General features: G+C 43.8%; 2 protein-coding genes across 3 annotated transcripts in view; one reads left to right on the top strand and one right to left on the bottom strand.

The window, feature by feature from the left end:
• Positions 1-20,891, bottom strand: part of LOC111871607 (tRNA (uracil(54)-C(5))-methyltransferase homolog) — a 52,280-nt gene that overhangs the window by 10,944 nt on the left and 20,445 nt on the right. The window contains exons 1-2 of one of the 2 annotated variants that reach the window (XM_023864827.2): positions 1,739-1,925; positions 590-826 (exon numbers count right to left, since the gene is read on the bottom strand). In XM_023864827.2, the coding sequence (XP_023720595.1) occupies positions 590-826; positions 1,739-1,837 (336 nt within the window). In that variant the 5' untranslated portion in view covers positions 1,838-1,925. Of the gene's footprint in view, positions 1-589; positions 827-1,738; positions 1,926-20,891 lie in introns of those variants that run through there. The other variant, XM_023864828.2, reaches the window with a different exon arrangement.
• Positions 3,930-20,891, top strand: part of LOC111871606 (glycine receptor subunit alpha-2) — a 30,107-nt gene continuing 13,145 nt past the window's right edge. Inside the window, exon 1 of the mRNA XM_023864826.2 lies at positions 3,930-4,105. Within this exon, the coding sequence (XP_023720594.1) occupies positions 4,035-4,105 (71 nt within the window). The 5' untranslated portion in view covers positions 3,930-4,034. The remainder of the gene's footprint in view (positions 4,106-20,891) is intronic.

Genomic DNA, 20,891 nt, shown 5'->3' with positions numbered 1-20,891 from the left:
CTGGGAGAGTATCTTGAAAGTCCATGATTTCTTCCTCCCACGTCCATTCCAATTTATTATTCAATATTCAGTCCTATATAATAATCCCTCCATCATATTTGTACGTACCTATGAATCTACATGATCTCAGACCTTTGAAGTTGTATTCATTGCCATGACAACATCAAATATCATTCTTTCTATCTGGAATAAGGAAAAATTAGCACACCAGTAAAAGGTATCTGACAATATGGGAGATAAAAAGTACTGTAGTAATTAAACTACAAGGAATGCAAACAGAATTTTGGAGGGGAAATCTCTTGGATAAAGGCAACTCAGGAGAGTGAGAAGGAACATTCTGTATCAAAATTTTCATGGGAAGAGCTGTAGACATAGAATGAACATAAACTAATCTAAAAGAAGCAGGTTGTTAGATATGAACTGTATTCAGCTGATGGTCTTTTGTGATGACCTAATGATGAAACTTGAGGCTTTATAACAAGAGGAAATTTCTTACTGAGCTGAACAAGTCATGGTAAATTCTGATCAATAGATCAGTTAGCCTCTTTTTATTCAGCTTGGAACACAAAATATGGTACAACCCACTTACCGAAGGCTTCACACGATGCAATCTATATGAAAATTTCTTTACATTCCAGCTCTTCCTCTGCTTACATATTTTCTTTACAACATTCCACATTACACTCTGACTCCACTGCAACTTTATTGCTAGCTGCTCCTTATATGGAGTCTGCCACAGTGGGGTCACAACGGCAGCAATACACTCATACTGGTTTTCAGCTGTCACCTGTGAAGGTGACACATGTTCTGGTACTGGAAGGGGCACCTGAACACAGAAATATTCACTAATCAGTGACACACCTGCCTTGAAATGTATTGCATTTTATTATACTTGATTTTTCTGCAAGTGAAAATGTATACTCAACTTCATTCAAGACTGAAAGCTTTACCAGCTTATGCTCACCCATGGGGGCAAAAAACTCATATAAATTCTCAGGGCTTAAACCCTACAAAAAGCAGCTAATGGGTTTACACTCACTTCAACTGGTTATTTTCATCTATCAACAGACAGATCAAATAAATCCATAAATAAAAAAAAAAAAAAAAAGGATCACTCCAAACCAACTTAACCTAAGGTAAATGTTAGCAGTGTTATTTCCAGCACACCAACCGTTATATTTATATTCCCATGATTGGATATTCAGTTGTGAAAACAAAGTATACACATATTAACTTAGCCTGTACTTATAGTCCCTATATAGTGTATAGTGAAATTAATGACAAGGCAACTGAATTAAACTGTGTGAACCGAAATGAACTAATGTTGTCTCCTCCACACAACTTCCCAACTACATGGCCATCCTTGCACACAGCTTACCAAAACATCTGGAATGTCTTTGAATTTGCTTTTGTTACTACAATTCTTGAAATATGTTCTTGGCGTGTAGGGCTGCTAAATGTCACAGAAGACTTGCCCAAATCTACCACAAAGCCAAAGTAATCTGAATACAGGGCCTAACCTAAAAGGTCAGAATTCGGATCAAGCGTTGCGAACATTACTTAGGATTCGGAACTTCAAGTGCTGGTTCTGAAACGTAAAACAATGTAACAAATACGATAGAAATTAATCTACACTCGTCTGTATGTGCTCAACAAGGGCCGTGCTGGGTAAATAAAGTTACTGTAAACGAGACTTTTGTTGCCCATTCGCGTAAATATAATCCAAGACTATGCTTACATTACTGAAACACCGAACAGCTCTTTGAAGAAAACTTGCATCCACATCGAGGTGCACTCTTGAATACCTGCCAATAACGTGACACAGTAATCTGTCCATATTAAGACATTTTCGATTGGAACACAATTTGTTAAAATAACAGCACTGAAGGCAACGAAATAACTCTACTCGCTCTACTCCGTCGAGATCACAATCGATATCAAAATGTCACGAGTCGCTAGTAACAAACGATAATTATAATCGATTACATATCTCTTTTTCTTCTGCTTTTCGTATTTCACTTTCTGATCGGAATTGCATACAAGATTTAACAGAATTATTTTGGTGTGCGGCGCCACAGGTTCACGGACGCTTCGGGGCAAAGTACTGCCTCCATCTACAGGGTAAAAGTGTAACAACGCAAATAGCAAGCAAGAAGCATGCAGCCAGCCAAGAGCAAGTTCGAAAGGTTCCACAATTTTAAAATTGGTGGGCGAGGAAGGGGGATTTTCCCCGTGAAAACCGGCTGGGACACGGACGTGATTTCTGATTTCCATCTAGTGCAGGGTTTAAGAATGCGTGGAGCTAAACCTCCATGCCTCATGTACCCATGAACTTCATTCAATTTTGCAATACCCAGTTATAACATGGTTACGTGCAAGCAGGAAACGGCTTGCTGGAATGTCTGAAGCAGCTGACCAGCCTTAATGACGCCATCGTTAATATGAGAGGGGCGCAACTTTCACACGCTTTAAGGTGACGTTGTATGACATCACGTACATAGATGAACTATGACGCGGACCGATCTGCCGACACTTCTCTGCGCCGAACATCGGGCAGATACATGTTCAGGTGCTGAAACGAGCTGTCTGCACGGTACTCAGTGCATATTAAGACACTAATATTCACATTGGTCGCCATTAGACCCTATCAAGAGACAGATGGAGCCAGATGAAACCAGTAACTATCACCATACCAGATCTACTTGAATATTTCCCTTTCATCTTCGCCCTTATTTATGCTTGCTTACTTATGGAGCCGAGCCCTTCTTGGGGAGAAGCCAAATCTGCAGCTACTCAAGAATTTCCCAGCATTTTACGGAACCCGAAGGTTCATTACCGTGTTCACAAGAGCCTTCCACTGGTCCCTATCCTGAGCCAGACCAATCCAATCCATACCATCCCATCCTATCTCTCTAAGATCCATTTTAATATTGTCCACCCACCTACGCCTTGGTCTTCCCAGTGGTCTCTTTCCTTCTGGCTTTCCAACCAATATCCTATATGCATTCCTCTTCTCCCCATTCGTGCTACATGTCCTGCCCACCTCATCCTCCTTGACTTGATCATTCTCATCTTCGCACAGGACTCCCAAATAAACTCCTACCTTTAAGTTATCCCACTAACATTTCGTAGAAATTTGTCATTTCTTTCACGCGTGCTGCATGCCTCGCACGTCTCATCCCTCTTGCTCTGATCATGCTAATAATGCGAGGCGAGGAGTACAAATCATGAAACTCCTCAGAATGCAACTTTTTTTCCAGCCTCCAGTTGTTTCCTTCATGTTCAGGCATACCAGTTGCCACTCTACACAACGCAATGAAAACAGCGCCTTTCCTTCAAATCTGTCACCCCGTATGCCGAAGATAGCAAGGACAACATAGTAACACTCGTGCGCTATACAATACAGCGGACCATTTCACGGAGTAGTATCCTTCACTACTGATCACGACTTTTTCCAAATATAATCTCAAAGTTTCACGCCGTTATTATGCACCCTTGGCGGGCATCTCCCCCCTCCCCCGGATATTTCGGAAGAAAAAATAGACTTAAAATACAAGGACATATGACAAAGATTAAAAAAAACTATTCTTCTATCATGAATACTCTTAAGACGATCAGCAAAAATGGTTTTAAACGCCTTAAATGTAAGTCTATAGACAAATTTTGTAGTTGCCCCTAACTACCATAGAAACTGCGCCCCCTTGGAAAATATTCTGCTGGGGCCCGTGAGGTAGATGGATCATTCGGAGGTGTACCTCCACTCCCCCTATATGTCTTCATGGGATAGTGCTTAATTAAGCAAAGAGACAACTCTGCCTTTTGTCGTGTAGGAGGGTTGCGCCCACTCCCTCAGAAATTTCGCAGTGCGTAAGACTACGAACAACGATAACAAGCAAGGCCCTGGACCAAAGGGAGCAGTGTGGCAGTGGGCTCAGTGAGGACCGGTGGAAGGGGAGGTCGGGTCGGCACGGCAGTGGCACGGCAGGTGCGACCGACGGCTGCCTCACTCGTTGCTGGCGGCGTGTGGTGTCGACATGGCGCGTCTCCTGGTAGCCTGCCTGCTACTCCTGCACATCGCACACGCCAAGGAAACGCTCACTGAAACGTGAGTACCGCTTCGTGGAGAACATGACGCTTCATAGAATTAGTTTTTAATTAATTAGGCACCATTGCATGGGAAACTAGAGGTATACCTCCATCCATTAGCAATCTTCGCACTTTGTGGAGTGGGCAGCTTTAGGCCCCGGCCGCTTTACCTCCGAGGAAAGTGCTCCCAATACCCATTTGATTGATAGTAAGGAGCATTCCTACGCCGTATTCTGAAGTACCGGCTTCAAGTATAAGCCCGGAGGCCGGCTATGTAGACTGAGAATTCCCGTGTCTTTATTCAGCGCGTCCAGGAAAATGCCGTGATACTGCCTGAAATTAGGCCCAGATCATCTCCTTCGACATCCATTCCAATTCATTTTTCACTAATCATTCTATCATTTTACGATTTACAGTCTCAGCAACTGAGGGAGTCGTTAAATAAATAAATTGGAGGCAGGGTGGGCCCAATTACGGGTCTGGACAGAGCGGGGACAAGAAAAATAACTTGTCTGTGCTTGGAATCGAATTCCGGTCGTCCACCCCACACTCTTATCACGTTACTGACTCACTACGGCGCTTCTTGTCGCTGTGGATTTCAATTGATGCAGTCTCTGCAATTCTGTTCGGCCTAGGGGCACGGGTTTTTCGATTCGCTGTCACAATTAGACTGCTGTGGGGTCCGGGGGTACAGCAGACGAAGAGTGAAGTACTTGTCTCTGTCTAATGCCGAGGCTAAAAATACGTTACCATCAATGCCCCTTATACGCCTTCATGACGCGCTGCCCCGATTTTCCTCTCTCGGGGACGCAGTAGCCTGCAGATGCCAGACTACTGTCATGGCGAAAAACAGTTTTGAGATTTTCATGGATTTAAAAGTTTTCATCCCCCGATTAGGCAAAAATGATTCTGTGATGCCGCCTGTACATTTGTACGTATGCAGGCCCATACAGAGGGGTAAATCAGGGGCATTTGTCCCATGGGGGCCTCAAGGATACTAATTACCTAATTTAAAAAAAAATTATAATAAGTAAGCTAGGATATGGGAATTCGGCTTAGTTGAACTGTTGGCTTCTAATTCTTTTGGGATAAAAAGCCGTGTATTTCGCTGAAAGACAACCGACGTTTCGAAGCAACGTGTGGCCGTCATCGTCACGCTCGACTAATAAGCCAGAGCTTGCCACCTGCTTTCACGCTTGTTCCTTCCTCCTTATAGGAAGGCAGTATCTGCAGCAAAGCAACGGTATGCGCACTTTGGGTTCAAATTTTTACGCAACGCGCACGCGTCTTAGCTCGAATGATCAGCGACCAACAATGGCCCTCTGAGTAACAATCGATTTCGTTTCCACGTAACGTAATCAAGCTCAATAGTATACGGTAAAACATGAGCAATATCTTTGCAACGGTACCGTAAGTCTGCCTCGAGTTGCCTGTTGCTTTCTTCTCTCTTCCATTTCTTCTTTTCTCTTCTTTCTGCATTCAGACCCTTATTTTAATCGTTCCGATGATACTTCGCTTCGTTATTTATATTCTTCGAGGCGTAATTTCTTTGTTTCTTCAAGTTCATACCTTCTTTCTGTTTTCTACCACTTCCTTCACCGAAAGGGTTGGTGCAGCGGTACCTAAGCTTGTATTCTGGAGGCCCTCTGTTCGAATGCCGGCCGGGACCCCAGCTATACTGACTGAGACTTTTAGTGAACTTCCTCAGTCCGTAAAGCAGAATACTAGGATAATACTTCAACAAGGCCACGAGCTCTTTCTTCGAAATTTCTTCATATCCATCCAGTCGAAGTTTATGGTCTAGTAGCTGACAACGTCGTTAACTAAACCATGCATATGTAGTGTCTCATTCCGTATCTGTCTTTATTCTTTCCTTTCTCTTCCATATATTACTTACCCCTTTCCTGTCCAGGCAATACGAAGGCACAGCCGCGAAATGGAAGTGTAAAGAGTGTTTGCCGTGGCTGAGCTGCTCCCGTTTGCAGTTTAATCAAGGAAATTAGGCCCCAGACGTGAGAAACACTGGACTTCGACTTACGATTGATCCCACAAGAAGTGCAGAAATCTGTGGCCTACCCTAGAGAAACCACCTGCCCTTATGTATATGCGGCTTAACTCTTTCATGCTAAGCGGCTAGTGCTTTAACCCAACAAAGTCTGTATTCAGCCCACAGAATATATTTGTGTGTTCCGTATGGTTCTCACAATAAACAGCGACTGTTTCCTTAAACGGCATTAACCGGTTGGGCTTTGTAGCAGAGATGTAATGTGTTTCCCGTGAGGCACGGACTGAGTTTTCTGCCCACAGAGTGTATTTGTGTGTTCCGTATGGTTCTCACAATAAACAGCGACTGTTTCCTTAAACGGCATTAACCGGTTGGGCTTTGTAGCGGAGACGTAATGAGTTTCCTGTGAGGTACGGACTGGTTACTGTATGCACCGCACACGTATGCACACGTTGCACTCTACATCACAGCAAACATATTACGTCTCCGCTACAAAGCCCAGCCGGTTAATGCTGTTTAGGAAAACTGTCGCTGTTTATTGTGAGAACCATATGGAACATACAAATACACTCTGTGGGCAGAAAACTCAGTCCGTACACCACAGGAAACACATTGCATCTCCGCTACAAAGCCCAACCGGTTAATGCTGTTTAGGGAAACAGTCGCTGTTTATTGTGAGAAACATACGGAACGCACAGATACACTCTGTGGGCAGAAACCTGAGTTTTATTATATTAAAGTGGGTGGTACACATGGTAACCACCATGGTTTAAAGGGTTAATCAATCAAGCACAGGGACACAACTTACTAGGTCCCCTAGACCCTCATAGTCTACAAATGAATAAACACGGAGGGAATCCGCGAGTGTGCGCAATATATCTGCGCAAAGATTATAATGTCCACAGTAAATATCCACTTGGAGTTATCGCCATAATTTCCACTGTCCTCTCGATGAACAGACGTTAGCCATACATTCACGGGAAGCCGCACATACAGGCGCATCTGACTTCTGAGAAGTGTGCAACAAAGTTTAAGAAAATTCCTTGGCCGTGTCTGTCCGCGTGTAACAGCTCGAGACCTGCAGAAGGGAACTGCGATATTGGCAAGTTTTGCTAACATTTATGAACATATTGCATGCGTTTAAGCTAGGATGTCAATCTAACGCTTTGGATACACATCAGAACAGAAGTCTAAAAACGCATACTTTATGTGCAATAAGCCTTTAAAGGAAGTATTAAGATTTACCAGATAATTAATCGGAGGACTTTTATTATAGCTCAAGAAAACGTGGACTGATTTTCATGAAATTTAATACTGGATGTCTCTGATCGCTAGCCCCGCCTGTTTCATGCTATTTGCAAGGCAATGTCTGAAGTCAACGTTCAGGAACTGCAAAGCTACAAGCACGCACGAAAATTCTTCGAAACTTAAAGCATACGAGAAGATTAGATACACGGCATCAAGCCTGTGTGTCTCTCCCTTAGTATCAGGTGAACTAGCTGATGGATAAGCCTGTGTCTCTCTCCCTTAGTATCAGGTGAACTAACTGATGGATAAGCCTGTGTCTCTCTCCCTTAGTATCAGGTGAACTAACTGATGGATAAGCCTGTGTCTCTCTCCCTTAGTATCAGGTGAACTAACTGATGGATAAGCCTGTGTCTCTCTCCCTTAGTATCAGGTGAACTAACTGATGGATAAGCCTGTGTCTCTCTCCCTTAGTATCAGGTGAACTAACTGATGGATAAGCCTGTGTCTCTCTCCCTTAGTATCAGGTGAACTAACTGATGGATAAGCCTGTGTCTCTCTCCCTTAGTATCAGGTGAACTAACTGATGGATAAGCCTGTGTCTCTCTCCCTTAGTATCAGGTGAACTAACTGATGGATAAGCCTGTGTCTCTCTCCCTTAGTATCAGGTGAACTAACTGATGGATAAGCCTGTGTCTCTCTCCCTTAGTATCAGGTGAACTAACTGATGGATAAGCCTGTGTCTCTCTCCCTTAGTATCAGGTGAACTAACTGATGGATAAGCCTGTGTCTCTCTCCCTTAGTATCAGGTGAACTAACTGATGGATAAGCCTGTGTCTCTCTCCCTTAGTATCAGGTGAACTAACTGATGGATAAGCCTGTGTCTCTCTCCCTTAGTATCAGGTGAACTAACTGATGGATAAGCCTGTGTCTCTCTCCCTTAGTATCAGGTGAACTAACTGATGGATAAGCCTGTGTCTCTCTCCCTTAGTATCAGGTGAACTAACTGATGGATAAGCCTGTGTCTCTCTCCCTTAGTATCAGGTGAACTAACTGATGGATAAGCCTGTGTCTCTCTCCCTTAGTATCAGGTGAACTAACTGATGGATAAGCCTGTGTCTCTCTCCCTTAGTATCAGGTGAACTAACTGATGGATAAGCCTGTGTCTCTCTCCCTTAGTATCAGGTGAACTAACTGATGGATAAGCCTGTGTCTCTCTCCCTTAGTATCAGGTGAACTAACTGATGGATAAGCCTGTGTCTCTCTCCCTTAGTATCAGGTGAACTAACTGATGGATAAGCCTGTGTCTCTCTCCCTTAGTATCAGGTGAACTAACTGATGGATAAGCCTGTGTCTCTCTCCCTTAGTATCAGGTGAACTAACTGATGGATCAAGCCTGTGTGTATCTCTCCCTTAATATCAGGTGAGCTAACTCAAGTGGTGCAACTTTTCTATTCGGAGGCATTCGGGTCGAATCTCGACTGAGATAGACTATACTGACATAGGTTGAGCATGGTTTTCCTCAGTCCCACCATGCGAATGCGGGGTTTATACTACGTATGAGAAAATAAAATAAAAATAATGGATGCAAAATCTAAGTAACAAAGAACTCAAGGAAAGAGACATGAAGTGCACGAAGAAGGCACGTCCTCCAGTGCAGGCCTGTGCTTCTCTGCCTTACAAAACAGAACTCTGGGCGCATTTCTTGTTTCCTACATATGTGTTATGTGTGCAAGCATAGAGATATGACATTAAGGCGTCGTACCACGAAGTCCTTATCTCCTGAACGATTCATCATAGTAAAGGATGTTCTCGAGCAAAGTGTTCATTCTATGGAGAGGAGCACAAAAGGTTCCACTGCGCTCATCTGGGCTATGACACCGTGTAGTCTGACAACTGGCTACAAACGTTTCAGAAGAACAAATTACCTCCATCTTCAATGTATAAGTACCTGAAGACGTTTATATTGCCCCGAAACGTTGCTAAGGTACTTAACACACAACCGGTAACGTATTTCTTTTTCTTTTCAAACCCGGACAGTAAAAAGCTGAAGTTGTCGCTGTGCCTAATTAATTAAGCACCACAACATGAAGGCGTGTGGGTGGGCGGAGGTATAAATCCACAACTTTTGACTTCGGGACTAGCTGAAGGTGCCCTTGGGTTTCCTCAGACTCACGACAAATGTGTTTACGGTGGGGGCGACGGTAGGTACTGTTGACGTCGCCGTCACCTCTTTGTGTACAAGGCAGAGAGCGTCACTGCTGGTGCCGTGCCATTGATAAGCAGACGCGGACCATTGTGAGCGCCAGATGTCGCCTTTCAGTGTACATAACCGCACACTCACAGCAACAAACAGCGGCACTGCACCAATAATGAGCACTTATGACGCAGGCTTTTGTTTCTGCAAACAAATGAATGTCTGCAGCGAACTGAAATGAAAGGCGGTTATGAATTTTAATCCGTATCTCGCCGTGTGTAAATGAACAGAGGCAAGAGCAATGTATAAACAGGGAAGGAAGCAACTCTCTGCACCTCAGAATTCCGCAGGCTTAGTGAGCACGGATGATATAGATTCATTCGTTTTCTCCCCTCACCCACCCGTGTCCTCCTACTCGCATGATTGAATTTTATGTTAATACTTATCAGAAAGTCTGTCTTTTTCGCTTTCCTTTACCTCTGGGAAAGCAGCCTCCAGCACACGGTGGAAGGGAGGCTGGTTGAAACTCAAAGCCGGTCTGGGCGCCCTGGAGAACAGAGAAATTTCTTGCCCCTGCCGTAAATGGAACTTCGATTCCTTGGTCGTCCAGCTCATGGCTCATCGCTATACCAAGCCATCCTAAAAATAACTTCGAAAAAATAAAATACGCTTATGCGATCACCATGCTGCCTGTGTCTCCCTGTATGCCCCTCCCCCCTATAAACTTTTGAATGCCTGAACCTATCTTTATGAAACTTGGTATATATATATCATGGCACCTGAGACCATCTGAAAGGAGTACTTCATAAATCCCTCACAACTGTCTTGTGTGCCCATACGTATATCCGCCCATCGTTGTTAGGCAACGGCTCGGTATAAACGTTACCGCGGCAAACAAATACACGAGCAAAAATAGAAGAACTATTGGACGCGTCATTTTCTATGTGATCCGTGTCGTATTAAATGAACGTAAGCAATTAGTTCTTCCCAGAATTTGTTTCAAAATTACTTCAATTAAGCTAAAAAATATTAGAATAAACGTGTTAATGTGATGAGCTAAAATCACATGAAAATTACATGGATTTCAAATCTAGGGGGTTTGATCTTTGGGACTCCTACAATGCACAACACCGTCCAGTATTTACAGTGTTTGTTCTGTGTCTCTATGCTACAACTCTTTACATACTGCGCCCATTGATGCCGACAATTCTGTACATCCCTGGCGGTGAATTGTTTCGTCGAGCGTGTTTACATTTTCTGGAGAGCAAACCGTTTGTACAGGAGTTACTTCAGAGGGCCACCGCCACAGGGACGCCCGCCGTGCTATTGCAACAAACACGAATTTCCAGTGCGAAATTTACACCGCCATTCTGCAATCCCAAACAAATGTTTTCCTATGCTTAATATTCAGGCAGTGCTTATCAGACTTTACTTCATGGCGCCCCAATTTAACATATCAAAGATTTCTTAACTTTGTGTCTGTATAAAGTTTAGCGTCTTTTTTCGGATCTGAGGTTATCACAGTGGGACGTAACGCCGATGCTTTTGCCTGGTTCTTGTTCTTCGATCCTGAAGGTGGAGGCGATATTTTCCTCGGAAACGTCGGTTATATCTCCTAACTACAAGGCTTTCCAATTTATATATACGTCCCCTTCATTCTCAGTAGTAACGGAGGGGAATGTTCTTCCGAAACGTCTGTGACATCTCCGAACTTCACGACTTTCCAATTCTGAAATCTGCCCCTTTCATTCTTAATAGCAAATTTACATGTGCCTTGGTGGTAACGTGTTTTCGTATGTGCAGCCGAAACCAGTTTTCGTATCAAAACACGAGTAAGATAAGCAAACTGGCTGCTAGTTTGAACAAACGCAGAGCTAACGTCGGTTCTCTGTCTTTAATACTGCGATATTATTGGGCTTGTCTCCAAACTGTCTCACTGCTGACGGTGGGCCCCGTTATGCTATGCCCCAAACATTGCATATTTGCGAGTTTATTGGTTTTGATCTTATTGTATCTTGCTGATTTTATAATTTATTTGAGTGAATGAATGTTTGGATAAATTTTGTTATGCTGCATATTGATATATGCTAGATATGATAGTCATTACATATTTTGTGATTTTATTTGTTATGAATTCTCGCACCTTGCTAATTTTATAATTTATTACTTGTGTCATGTTCTACACCTGTGTGGTCCGATCTATGGATAGTGAATGTTGAATGTATGAATGTATGGATGGACTGTGATATATTAGATTGTGATACATGCTACATGTGAGTAGTCATTGCATATCTTGAGTGTTTACTGGTTTAGAATCTACTGTATTTTGTTAATTTTATAATTTATATTACGTGACATGTCCTATATCAATGTAATCTGATCTACAGGATGAATAAACATGAATGAATGAATGAATCTCTGACGTTACGTGATGCTAATAAATTCTACAGCCTCTAAATAATAATTCAAAGTATCGCCGTTACGGAGATGTCGTTGGAAACACAGGGACTTTTCTTCCGTAAGGTTGCCTATTCAGAGATGTAGAGTTCATGCATTCCGGAAGCTTGACGTTACTTCTGCATGTGACACCGTGCAGTCCGTTACAGCACTATAAACATACACGAACGTGTCAGTAATGTGGGTAACATTCCCTATAATGCATTCGAGAGATCCTGGGTTGAAAACTCGGCCTTATAACCTGACTCTTTCTGATTTCTACAAGATAGTACCTCATTGCCTATTTAACCCCACTGTCCCACAATTCACGTGGAGAGTCTGAAGAAAAGCTTTAAAATCTATGAGGACATCATAAAACCTTACAAGATACGAACTGGCGCCTCAAGAGTGCAATGCTACAGCCTCGCCGCTACGTGAACCCACTGGATGTTGGATACTGTGCCACGGTACTGACCTGTCCTGACGTAGTACGGTAACCATGGCAACAGTGGCATCAAGCTGCCCACCGTCTGCGCAATTAACGCTTTGTCATATGTAACAAACATGCAACCAGCTAATTATACTCCCTGTTTCAACTCTGCGTCTCAAAATATGTATAACATCATTCTCGTAAGTTGACAGAAACACCTCACATCCATCTAGTGCCGAGGTCAAGAACGCGTGGAGTTGTACCTCCACTCCTCAACACGCCTTCATGACAGTGCTTAACTAATTAGGAATAGGGACAACTTTACCATAAGGAAGGAAATTCGTCCGTTATGGCGATTTTGGTTCCAAGATTTTGCTGAGAATTAAACGTGGTAACTTTCTGGTTGTCACGTAACGATCTACATGAGTACGTGACAATGGCGCGTCCTCAGGCCCCATTCCGGTCGCTGACGGATCTTGGAAGTCAGCACCATACCGAACTCAACAAAACTTGGCATAGACAGTGGGTAGTTTCACTATGCCCGAACAATTTGCTACTGTGGAAGTGACATTCTTAGGAAATAGCAATGAAAGTGAACGTTGTACCCGTGCTTAACTAATTAAGCAATACGCCGTGAAGACGCATGGGGGAGTGGCTGTATAGATCCACGTATTCTTGACTTCGGCATTAGTTGGAGGTGAGTGGTCAGCCTCGCGATCCGGCCGCTTTACCCCCGAGGAAAGACCTCTCGGTACCCAATGGATAGGAGACTGGGCGGGCCCCGGAACTGGTCTGGGCGCTGACGAAAGGAGAAAAAATTCCCCCCACTGGGACTCGAACTCCGACCCCTCGGCCGTCCAGCCCGTAGCCAGTCGCTATACAGACTGAGCGATCCCGGCTGCATTAAGAAATAATAATAACAAATGGTGAAGTACGGACTAAAAGTAAATTTAAAGTTGTCCCTGCTCTGAATTAAGGACCAAGCCATAAAGACTTGGGGGGGGATGTAGATATAATTCCACACATTCCCAAACCCTGCACCAGATGGAGATGGGTGGTCAGCTTCACGCTCCGGCTGCTTTACCCTCGGTGGAATATCCTACAGCACAGATTGCATAGGTGGTTGTGTGGGCCCCAGGGCAGACCTGCACGCGGTACAGAAGATAAAAAAACCTCGAAACCGGATTCCTCAGTAGTCCAGCCTGCAGCGTCGTCACTGTACTTACTGAGCTATCCTGACGCTTACACCATTTCTGTAGAAAATAATTTCAATACGCGACCTGTGCTACTCTGCATGTCGCAGTCGATGCAGAGATACCACGTGATAGAGAAATTAGCCCCTTTTTAAAATTCCTTTGTGGTGTAAAATGGAGTCTGTTATTGTCGGGTTTCGCGGAACAATCGGATGACGCAACAGAAGGGGCCATGTCACAAACAAGCTACTCAGTAACAACTCAGAATACTTCATTGTTCTGTTGTCTTGTTTTCGTTCTGTAACAAAGGGATACTGGACTGAGGTTCCCAACAAATCTTCGTGCACTGGAGAACAAACGTGTTGCCAATTTCCCAAAAGAATACAAAATAGCATTTTATGGAAGCGCGTCATGTGTTGAGCAGGCAGGCAGCGCAGCATAATTGAAACCAATAGACGCACAGACTATTGCAGGAAGGGGGGGGGGGAAATCGTTTCTCTTGTATTCCGTCGCCCCTCTCCAGCAGAGAGAAAGATTTAGCTCTTCCCTTATTTGTCGCTTGCTTATGTCCATTTTGGCCTACTGTTCTTATTTTGAAAAATAAATAAATAAAAGTAGGCTTATGAGATCACTATGCTGTCTGTGTGTCTGCGTATTACCCTTGTCAACTTTTGAATACCGGAACCAATATTTATTAAACTTGGTATGCACAACACCTGCGCCCATCCCAAAGGCATACTTCACAATACCTCCCATCAGTCTGTGAGACTGACTGTGTATCCTCTCCTATCGTTGCTAGGCAACGGCTAGATAAACACGTTCCAGAGGCAATGAATACATGCAACAATAGAAGAAATGTTCGACACGTCGTCTTCTATGTGGTCCGTCTTGTGTCAAAGGAGTCTGTGGGTCTGTCTGTGTATCACCTATCGTTCCTAAGTAACAACTCGGTAAAAGCGTGCCCGCAGCAACGAAGAATTGTTGGAGGCGTAGTTTTATATGCGGTCCGTGTCGTATAGAAAGAAAATATGCGATTATTTCATCGTGGAAGTTTCCGTTCTTTTGTTTGGAATTCGCGCTGAACACAATGGACCTCTAGCTGTTGCGTTCAGTACGCAAATAAGCAAACAACTGAATTATTATTAAATAAACTTAAAATTTCCCTCGAAAAGTATAAAAAGTGAATTCCTTTCTGCCTTCATGTTACAGAAGAACCCAAACAACATCTCTGCTCAGTGTGGGAACACAGAAACACAGATTTTGATTTCCCATAGGCAATCACAAACACTGGATGCGCCATAGTGCATATTCATGGGATTAATGTGTCATGTATAAATAAACATTCTTCGTTCAGATTAAGTTGGCCACTTGGGGATGCAAAACATACCAAGGCCGCTCATGTGAAAGGCCACGGCATGTGGTAATTTATACCAATTAGATACGAATATAGTGTCGCACAGTTGCCAACCTGATATGATGGGCCGGGACGCACTGAAGGCTATGGCTGTATTTAGCACCCGTTGCTACGGCAACTTAATTGTTACAGCATGTCCATGCAGTTCGCATGTCTTAGTCTTCGTGGACGTCAGGAAGGTAAATGCAGAACAGTTTAAGTTTTCCATGTATTTAAACATTTAAAGACTGAATTCCTTCTATATACAGGTTCAGTCCGTACCTCACAGGAAACATTACATCTCCGCTACAAAGCCCAACCGGTTAATGCTGTTTAGGGAAACAGTCGCTGTTTATTGTGAGAACCATACGGAACACACAAATACACTCTGTGGGCAGAAAACTCAGTCCGTGCCTCAACGGAAACACATTACGTCTCCGCTACAAGGCCCAACCGGTTAATGCTGTTTAGGGAAACAGTCGCTGTTTATTGTGAAAACCATACGGAACACACAGATACACTCTGTGGGCAGACAATTCAGTCCGCACTTCACAGGAAACACATTACGTCTCCGCTACAAAGCCCAACCGGTTAATGCTGTTTAGGGAAACAGTCGCTGTTTATTGTGAGAACCATACGGAACACACAAATACACTCTGTGGGCAGAAAACTCAGTCCGTGCCTCAACGGAAACACATTACGTCTCCGCTACAAGGCCCAACCGGTTAATGCTGTTTAGGGAAACAGTCGCTGTTTATTGTGAAAACCATACGGAACACACAGATACACTCTGTGGGCAGACAATTCAGTCCGCACTTCACAGGAAACACATTACGTCTCCGTTACAAAGCCCAACCGGTTAATGCTGTTTAGAGAAACAGTCGCTGTTTATTGTGAGAACCATACGGAACACACAAATACACTCTGTGGGCAGAAAACTCAGTCCGTGCCCCACAGGAAACACATTACGTCTCCGCTACAAAGCCCAACCGGTTAATGCTGTTTAGGGAAACAGTCGCTGTTTATTGTGAGAACCATACGGAACACACAAATACACTCTGTGGGCAGAAAACTCAGTCCGTACCCCACAGGAAACACATTACGTCTCCGCTACAAAGCCCAACCGGTTAATGCTGTTTAGGGAAACAGTCGCTGTTTATTGTGAGAACCTTACGGAATACGCAAATTCATTCCGTGGGCAGAATGCAGAGTTTCTTGATGTAAAGGACAGTTAACACTGTCCTGTGAAGGATCAAATGTAAGCCGTGATCTTTACATTCCAGTAGGCACTTTATTCGTTCATGACCCCACACGCATAGCGGTCACCTGCCTCCGTTCTGTCGAGGCACGTCGATTTATCGCTTTCTGTAACGGCTCGTGTAGCAGACAGCTTATGTCTCTCACACAAATACAAAGTTAAGTCAATATTTCTATCTGGTAGTGTGCCTTACGAACCGGATTTTGTCCTGATGAATGGCGTGTGTTGTCTGTGTGCCAAAAGTTTGTTATTATAATTAACATGAAGTATTAACACGAAGTTTGTCTCTGCTTCATCTTGATGCAGTTCAAATCTTCAAGCCTGTTTTCCTAACATTTAGCGTATGTCCAAAACTGAGGTTTCTAAACTTTATCCAGTGGCGCCCTCTCAGACGAGCAGAGATTTCCTCGTCTCCCTCGTCCTCCCCAATATTCGTAAATACATATTTGAAATAATAACAGATCTTTGAGTTTCTCGTTTTTTAACCAACTCAATTTATGTTTCTCATTTAATAACATCATGTGTAAAGTTGTCAAACATGCACAAGACTATACAATCGATATCTGATGTCTTGAGACTTATATTCAATTTAACTTTACAATGACATTGGGGCAGGTTTTCTCTGAGGACTTCGGTTTCCCCTGTCAATTCGCATTCCACCGACTGCTGCACACTAATGATTTATCAACTGGGGTTGGTACAATAGGCCAAACAGTGGCCGCAGTACCAAGTGGACTCAGTCTTACCCCATGAGAAAATTAAACTAATAAAAAACTTTAGAATGTAAGTTTTCTAGAGTATCTCGCTCCTCTACCAGCCAATTAGTCACATCCCAGGGGCTCCAACACTTTGGAAATCGCTGGTTTAAAAATGTTTCGACGGCACGTCACGCGGTGTGGAGGGATAGACCCGTGTGATGAACAAGGTCTTGGTTCCGATTTCCCGCAGAACATAGAATCTACTGATGGCGTCGTGAACTAGGTCACTGTCTGATGACGTTTTAGACACAGCGTACTCATTTTAATACATCATATTCTGGATTCAAATGTAGAGATATGAAGTACATCAGAAGGAACGAATAGCGGAGATCATCTGTCCGTCCTCTCGATTCATCTCCACAACCAACCAGACCATTCAGATTTAAACGTTTCGGTGTCACTATCCTAACTTGTTGGGTCAAGTTAATTTTATTTCTTATAAACGGAACACAAACTCAATTTTAATTGAAACTCGAATTTTATTTAATAAGAATGAAGTAGTCCATCGGTATAATTATCCTTTCGGGGCCCATACTATAACAAACAGGCCCATTGCTAGGCAACGACCGCGGAATAAGCAAATATATGGTAGTCGTCACTGAGTAACGGCTTCGCAAACGGACATGTTCCCACAGCAACAATTTAAATACAAGAATTAAGATCTGTTTTTTCTACGCGGTCCGTGCTGAGGTGTTATAAGCAGGAAACGTCTAGCGTTTAGTTAGTTGCGAGACAGTCATCGGCCAGTATTGACGTGAAAACGGAAGTTGAGGTGTCTACGGCCTTGGAAGCCGTTATCAGGTGACAACCGGTGAAGATGCAACACACTGAGAAGACTTGGTACTTGGTGTGGTGAGCTGCAGTGTGTGTGAATTGGCGATAGTGTTAAAGTTACTTTTAGTTATCATCTGTGGGTGTTAAATACAATCAAATTACCAGTCCAAACACCGTCTATAGTAACACTATCACGTGACAATATGCGTCGCGCATGCACACATTCTGCATCAACTGCTTGCTGGACTTCTCGCCACGGTTACTATAAACAGCACTGCCTTCTGGAATGTGACGCCGTGTAGTCTGACGGAAGCTGGATGTAGAAATTCACTTCTACCGGACTACACGGCGTCATATTTTCAATGCGGTACGAGCTGAACGTTTAAATGCACGGATGAGCTTCGGGCCTCAAAGTGTTGAGCACACTGCCGTGATGGCGTATGGAGGGTGGAGGATTTGTCGATCCACGCTTTATTGTTTCGGCACAAGCCGGAGATCAGCTGTCCGCTCCATGCCAAAGCTAGCCATTCAGGAGGAGACTTGGATGTTACCAGTTGAGGAATCGAATTCCGGTCGTCCAGTCGGCAGCCCAGTCACTGAGCGAGCAGAGTTGACAGCATTACAACTCTTTTAGTTGGTTATAAAACGACGCTTTCAGTATCGAGATCATATAGATGGCAGAATGACGAATTGGAAAGGGTCTGGAAGGGAGAGATCGTGGTATGAGGTACCATACCGACATTTCCCTGGAAGTACTGAGGAAAAGTACGAGAAATCTTAACCAGGATAGCCGGTGTCCCGGACGGGATTCGAACCGTTCAACTTCTGAATACAACTGCAGACTTTTATTCCTACATCAACCTATTCGATTCATAACATAGACAATGATAGGTGGCAAAATAAAGATATTGTTAGGATTAGCAGCCTTCATTCGGAAACGGTTTCATGTGAAGGCAGTGCTTAGAGAAACGCAATGAACTGTTTTCAAGTGCCGTTAAAGCCGCCGTTGCCTCTGGTACCAGTGGGAGTGATAATTTTGCTGACGTATGCCTTATTAATTAGCATGGCAGCATAAAATTATCGCCGAAATAAATTAACACGAAGGGCAAATAAATATGTAAATCGCTTCTTCCTGGTTGCTTGAATGGTTTACACTTCAGTCTTGAAGGTGAATTCAATGATATTGTATCATAGCGTCTCGTTCCACTTAACTTACTTATTCAATATTAGTTATTAGCCGTGTCACATGCAACTTGCTTTTTAAAACCTTTAAAAGTTCTAAACTTTAAAAATCTCTTCTGCGTCAGTTGTGTATGCACACTACATGTTTCGACCAATATTGGTCATCTTCAGGTGTGTCTAAAATTTCTGTGCTTCTGTCCGTAACTTCAGTTTTAGGGATATGCCCTCGTCTATTTGCCCATGTATCCTATGCTCTTGGGTATTTCCTCTTATTGCGTTGTGTGCAGCTGTTATGAAGGCAATATATTGCACCGAAACGTCAGCAAATTTATACCGGGCTATGCGGCACCAATCCCAGAAGTTTGTACTGTTAAAGTTAGGAAATTACGCATAAATGAACATTTCTTGCTCGACAGCTTTGCTCTGTTTCAATATCTTGAAGAGCGCAATATTAACAGAAAGAGTGTATCGCTCTAGATAAAACGTTTCGCGTTTCTCTACAGTTTGGCCGAAACATCGTTGGCCCCGCGCAGGAATACAAGTATACTTCACAAATACGGGGACTCGAAACTCCAGGTTGAGGGAGTCTTGAGTCTGAAACAGTAAAACATGGTCATGAGTCATGTGGGACTCAGACCTCAGAATGACTGCGCTGGCGAGTGCCATCAGCAATTGTAAACGATAGGCCCATACTTTCGTTAGAGAAGATGGTTACATAAGGTCTATAACCGCAAGTGTTCAGTTAAAAAGACAATATACTGGTCGTGGGTCTCAAGGGGCTTGTCGCCAAGACGAACTGATTGGCCCTCAACTGCCAGTCGTAAAGTACCTCTGGCTCTGACTGGCTGTTCCTTATTGGTGCTCGATTTTAACTTGGAATGAGTGAAATGCCGCATATGTTTCGCTGTTCCCGGCTTGTTACATACGTAGGACAGTCATGGCGCAGGCTGGAGTCGCAATTTCCTCGCCCTGCAACCAGCCGAGTGGCCGGTCAGAGAGGAAGCCCCAACGCAAGGACCGAGGCTCTGATAATGTGCTACCTAACAGGGCTATCCAGCGCCTCAGGGGGCAATGGAGCAATGGTGGAGTAGTTATTATAAGTGGAAATCAGACACTCGGATGAAGAAAAGTCTACTACGGTCCCACTTCTTCGGACACAAATTGCCGTTGCAGTCGGCTGGGAACGAACTCGAGGCTCTGCAACGACAAACCAGAGTCTAACCGCCTGAGCTATGAACCACACATTATGGCTACAGGCCGGCATTGCACTGTATTCATCGTGTGTAGTGTGTCCTTTATTGTTGTGTAGTTTTGTGTCGCGTGTGTATTTGTGTGTTTTGTCTTATTGTAGTAGCAGTGCCACCGTGTAAAAACCCATTTGCAGTTTACACAAATAAATCATGATAAAATAATAACCTTGATATATGCTGCAAAAAATTAAGACAAATCAAACTGGCAAAATTGGCTCCTAGCCTTTAGTCGGGAGGTGCCAGGTTCGAACACTAGTGGGGGATACAGACTACAGTGTCTGATATTTCTTGTGGTTTTCCTCAGTTCCCCAAGGCAAACAAACGCATAATTCGTTAAAATAATCCAGATCGCGTACTTCGACAAACTTTCGAGCTCTGAAACAGTTATTCTGTGCTGATGGCAGTGTCGCTAAGCAATCTAGAAATGAAACAAATAAATAAATTCGCTGTGTCCACCGAACAGTTCACGAGGGCAGTGGCGTGGCCGCATGTCCCCCCACCACACGGTCACGGCCCTAATCATAAAGTCACGTCACGTCTGGCGGTGCATCTCACCTTCACACCTCGGCCCGGTGACGAGGTTCACGGTTCCAAGTCCGCTCCTTACATAGAATTGTGAGCGGATAAGCGGACAACCAGGGACGCCAGCGCCGGAGGCAGTAGGGCATCTGTCCCCGTCACGGA

The sequence above is a fragment of the Cryptotermes secundus genome, unplaced genomic scaffold (assembly GCF_002891405.2).
Source record: "Cryptotermes secundus unplaced genomic scaffold, Csec_1.0 scaffold1876, whole genome shotgun sequence".
Taxonomy (NCBI): Eukaryota; Metazoa; Arthropoda; class Insecta; order Blattodea; family Kalotermitidae; genus Cryptotermes; species Cryptotermes secundus.
Note: the sequence above shows the minus strand (reverse complement) of the source record. Positions and strands in the feature narration are given on the sequence as shown.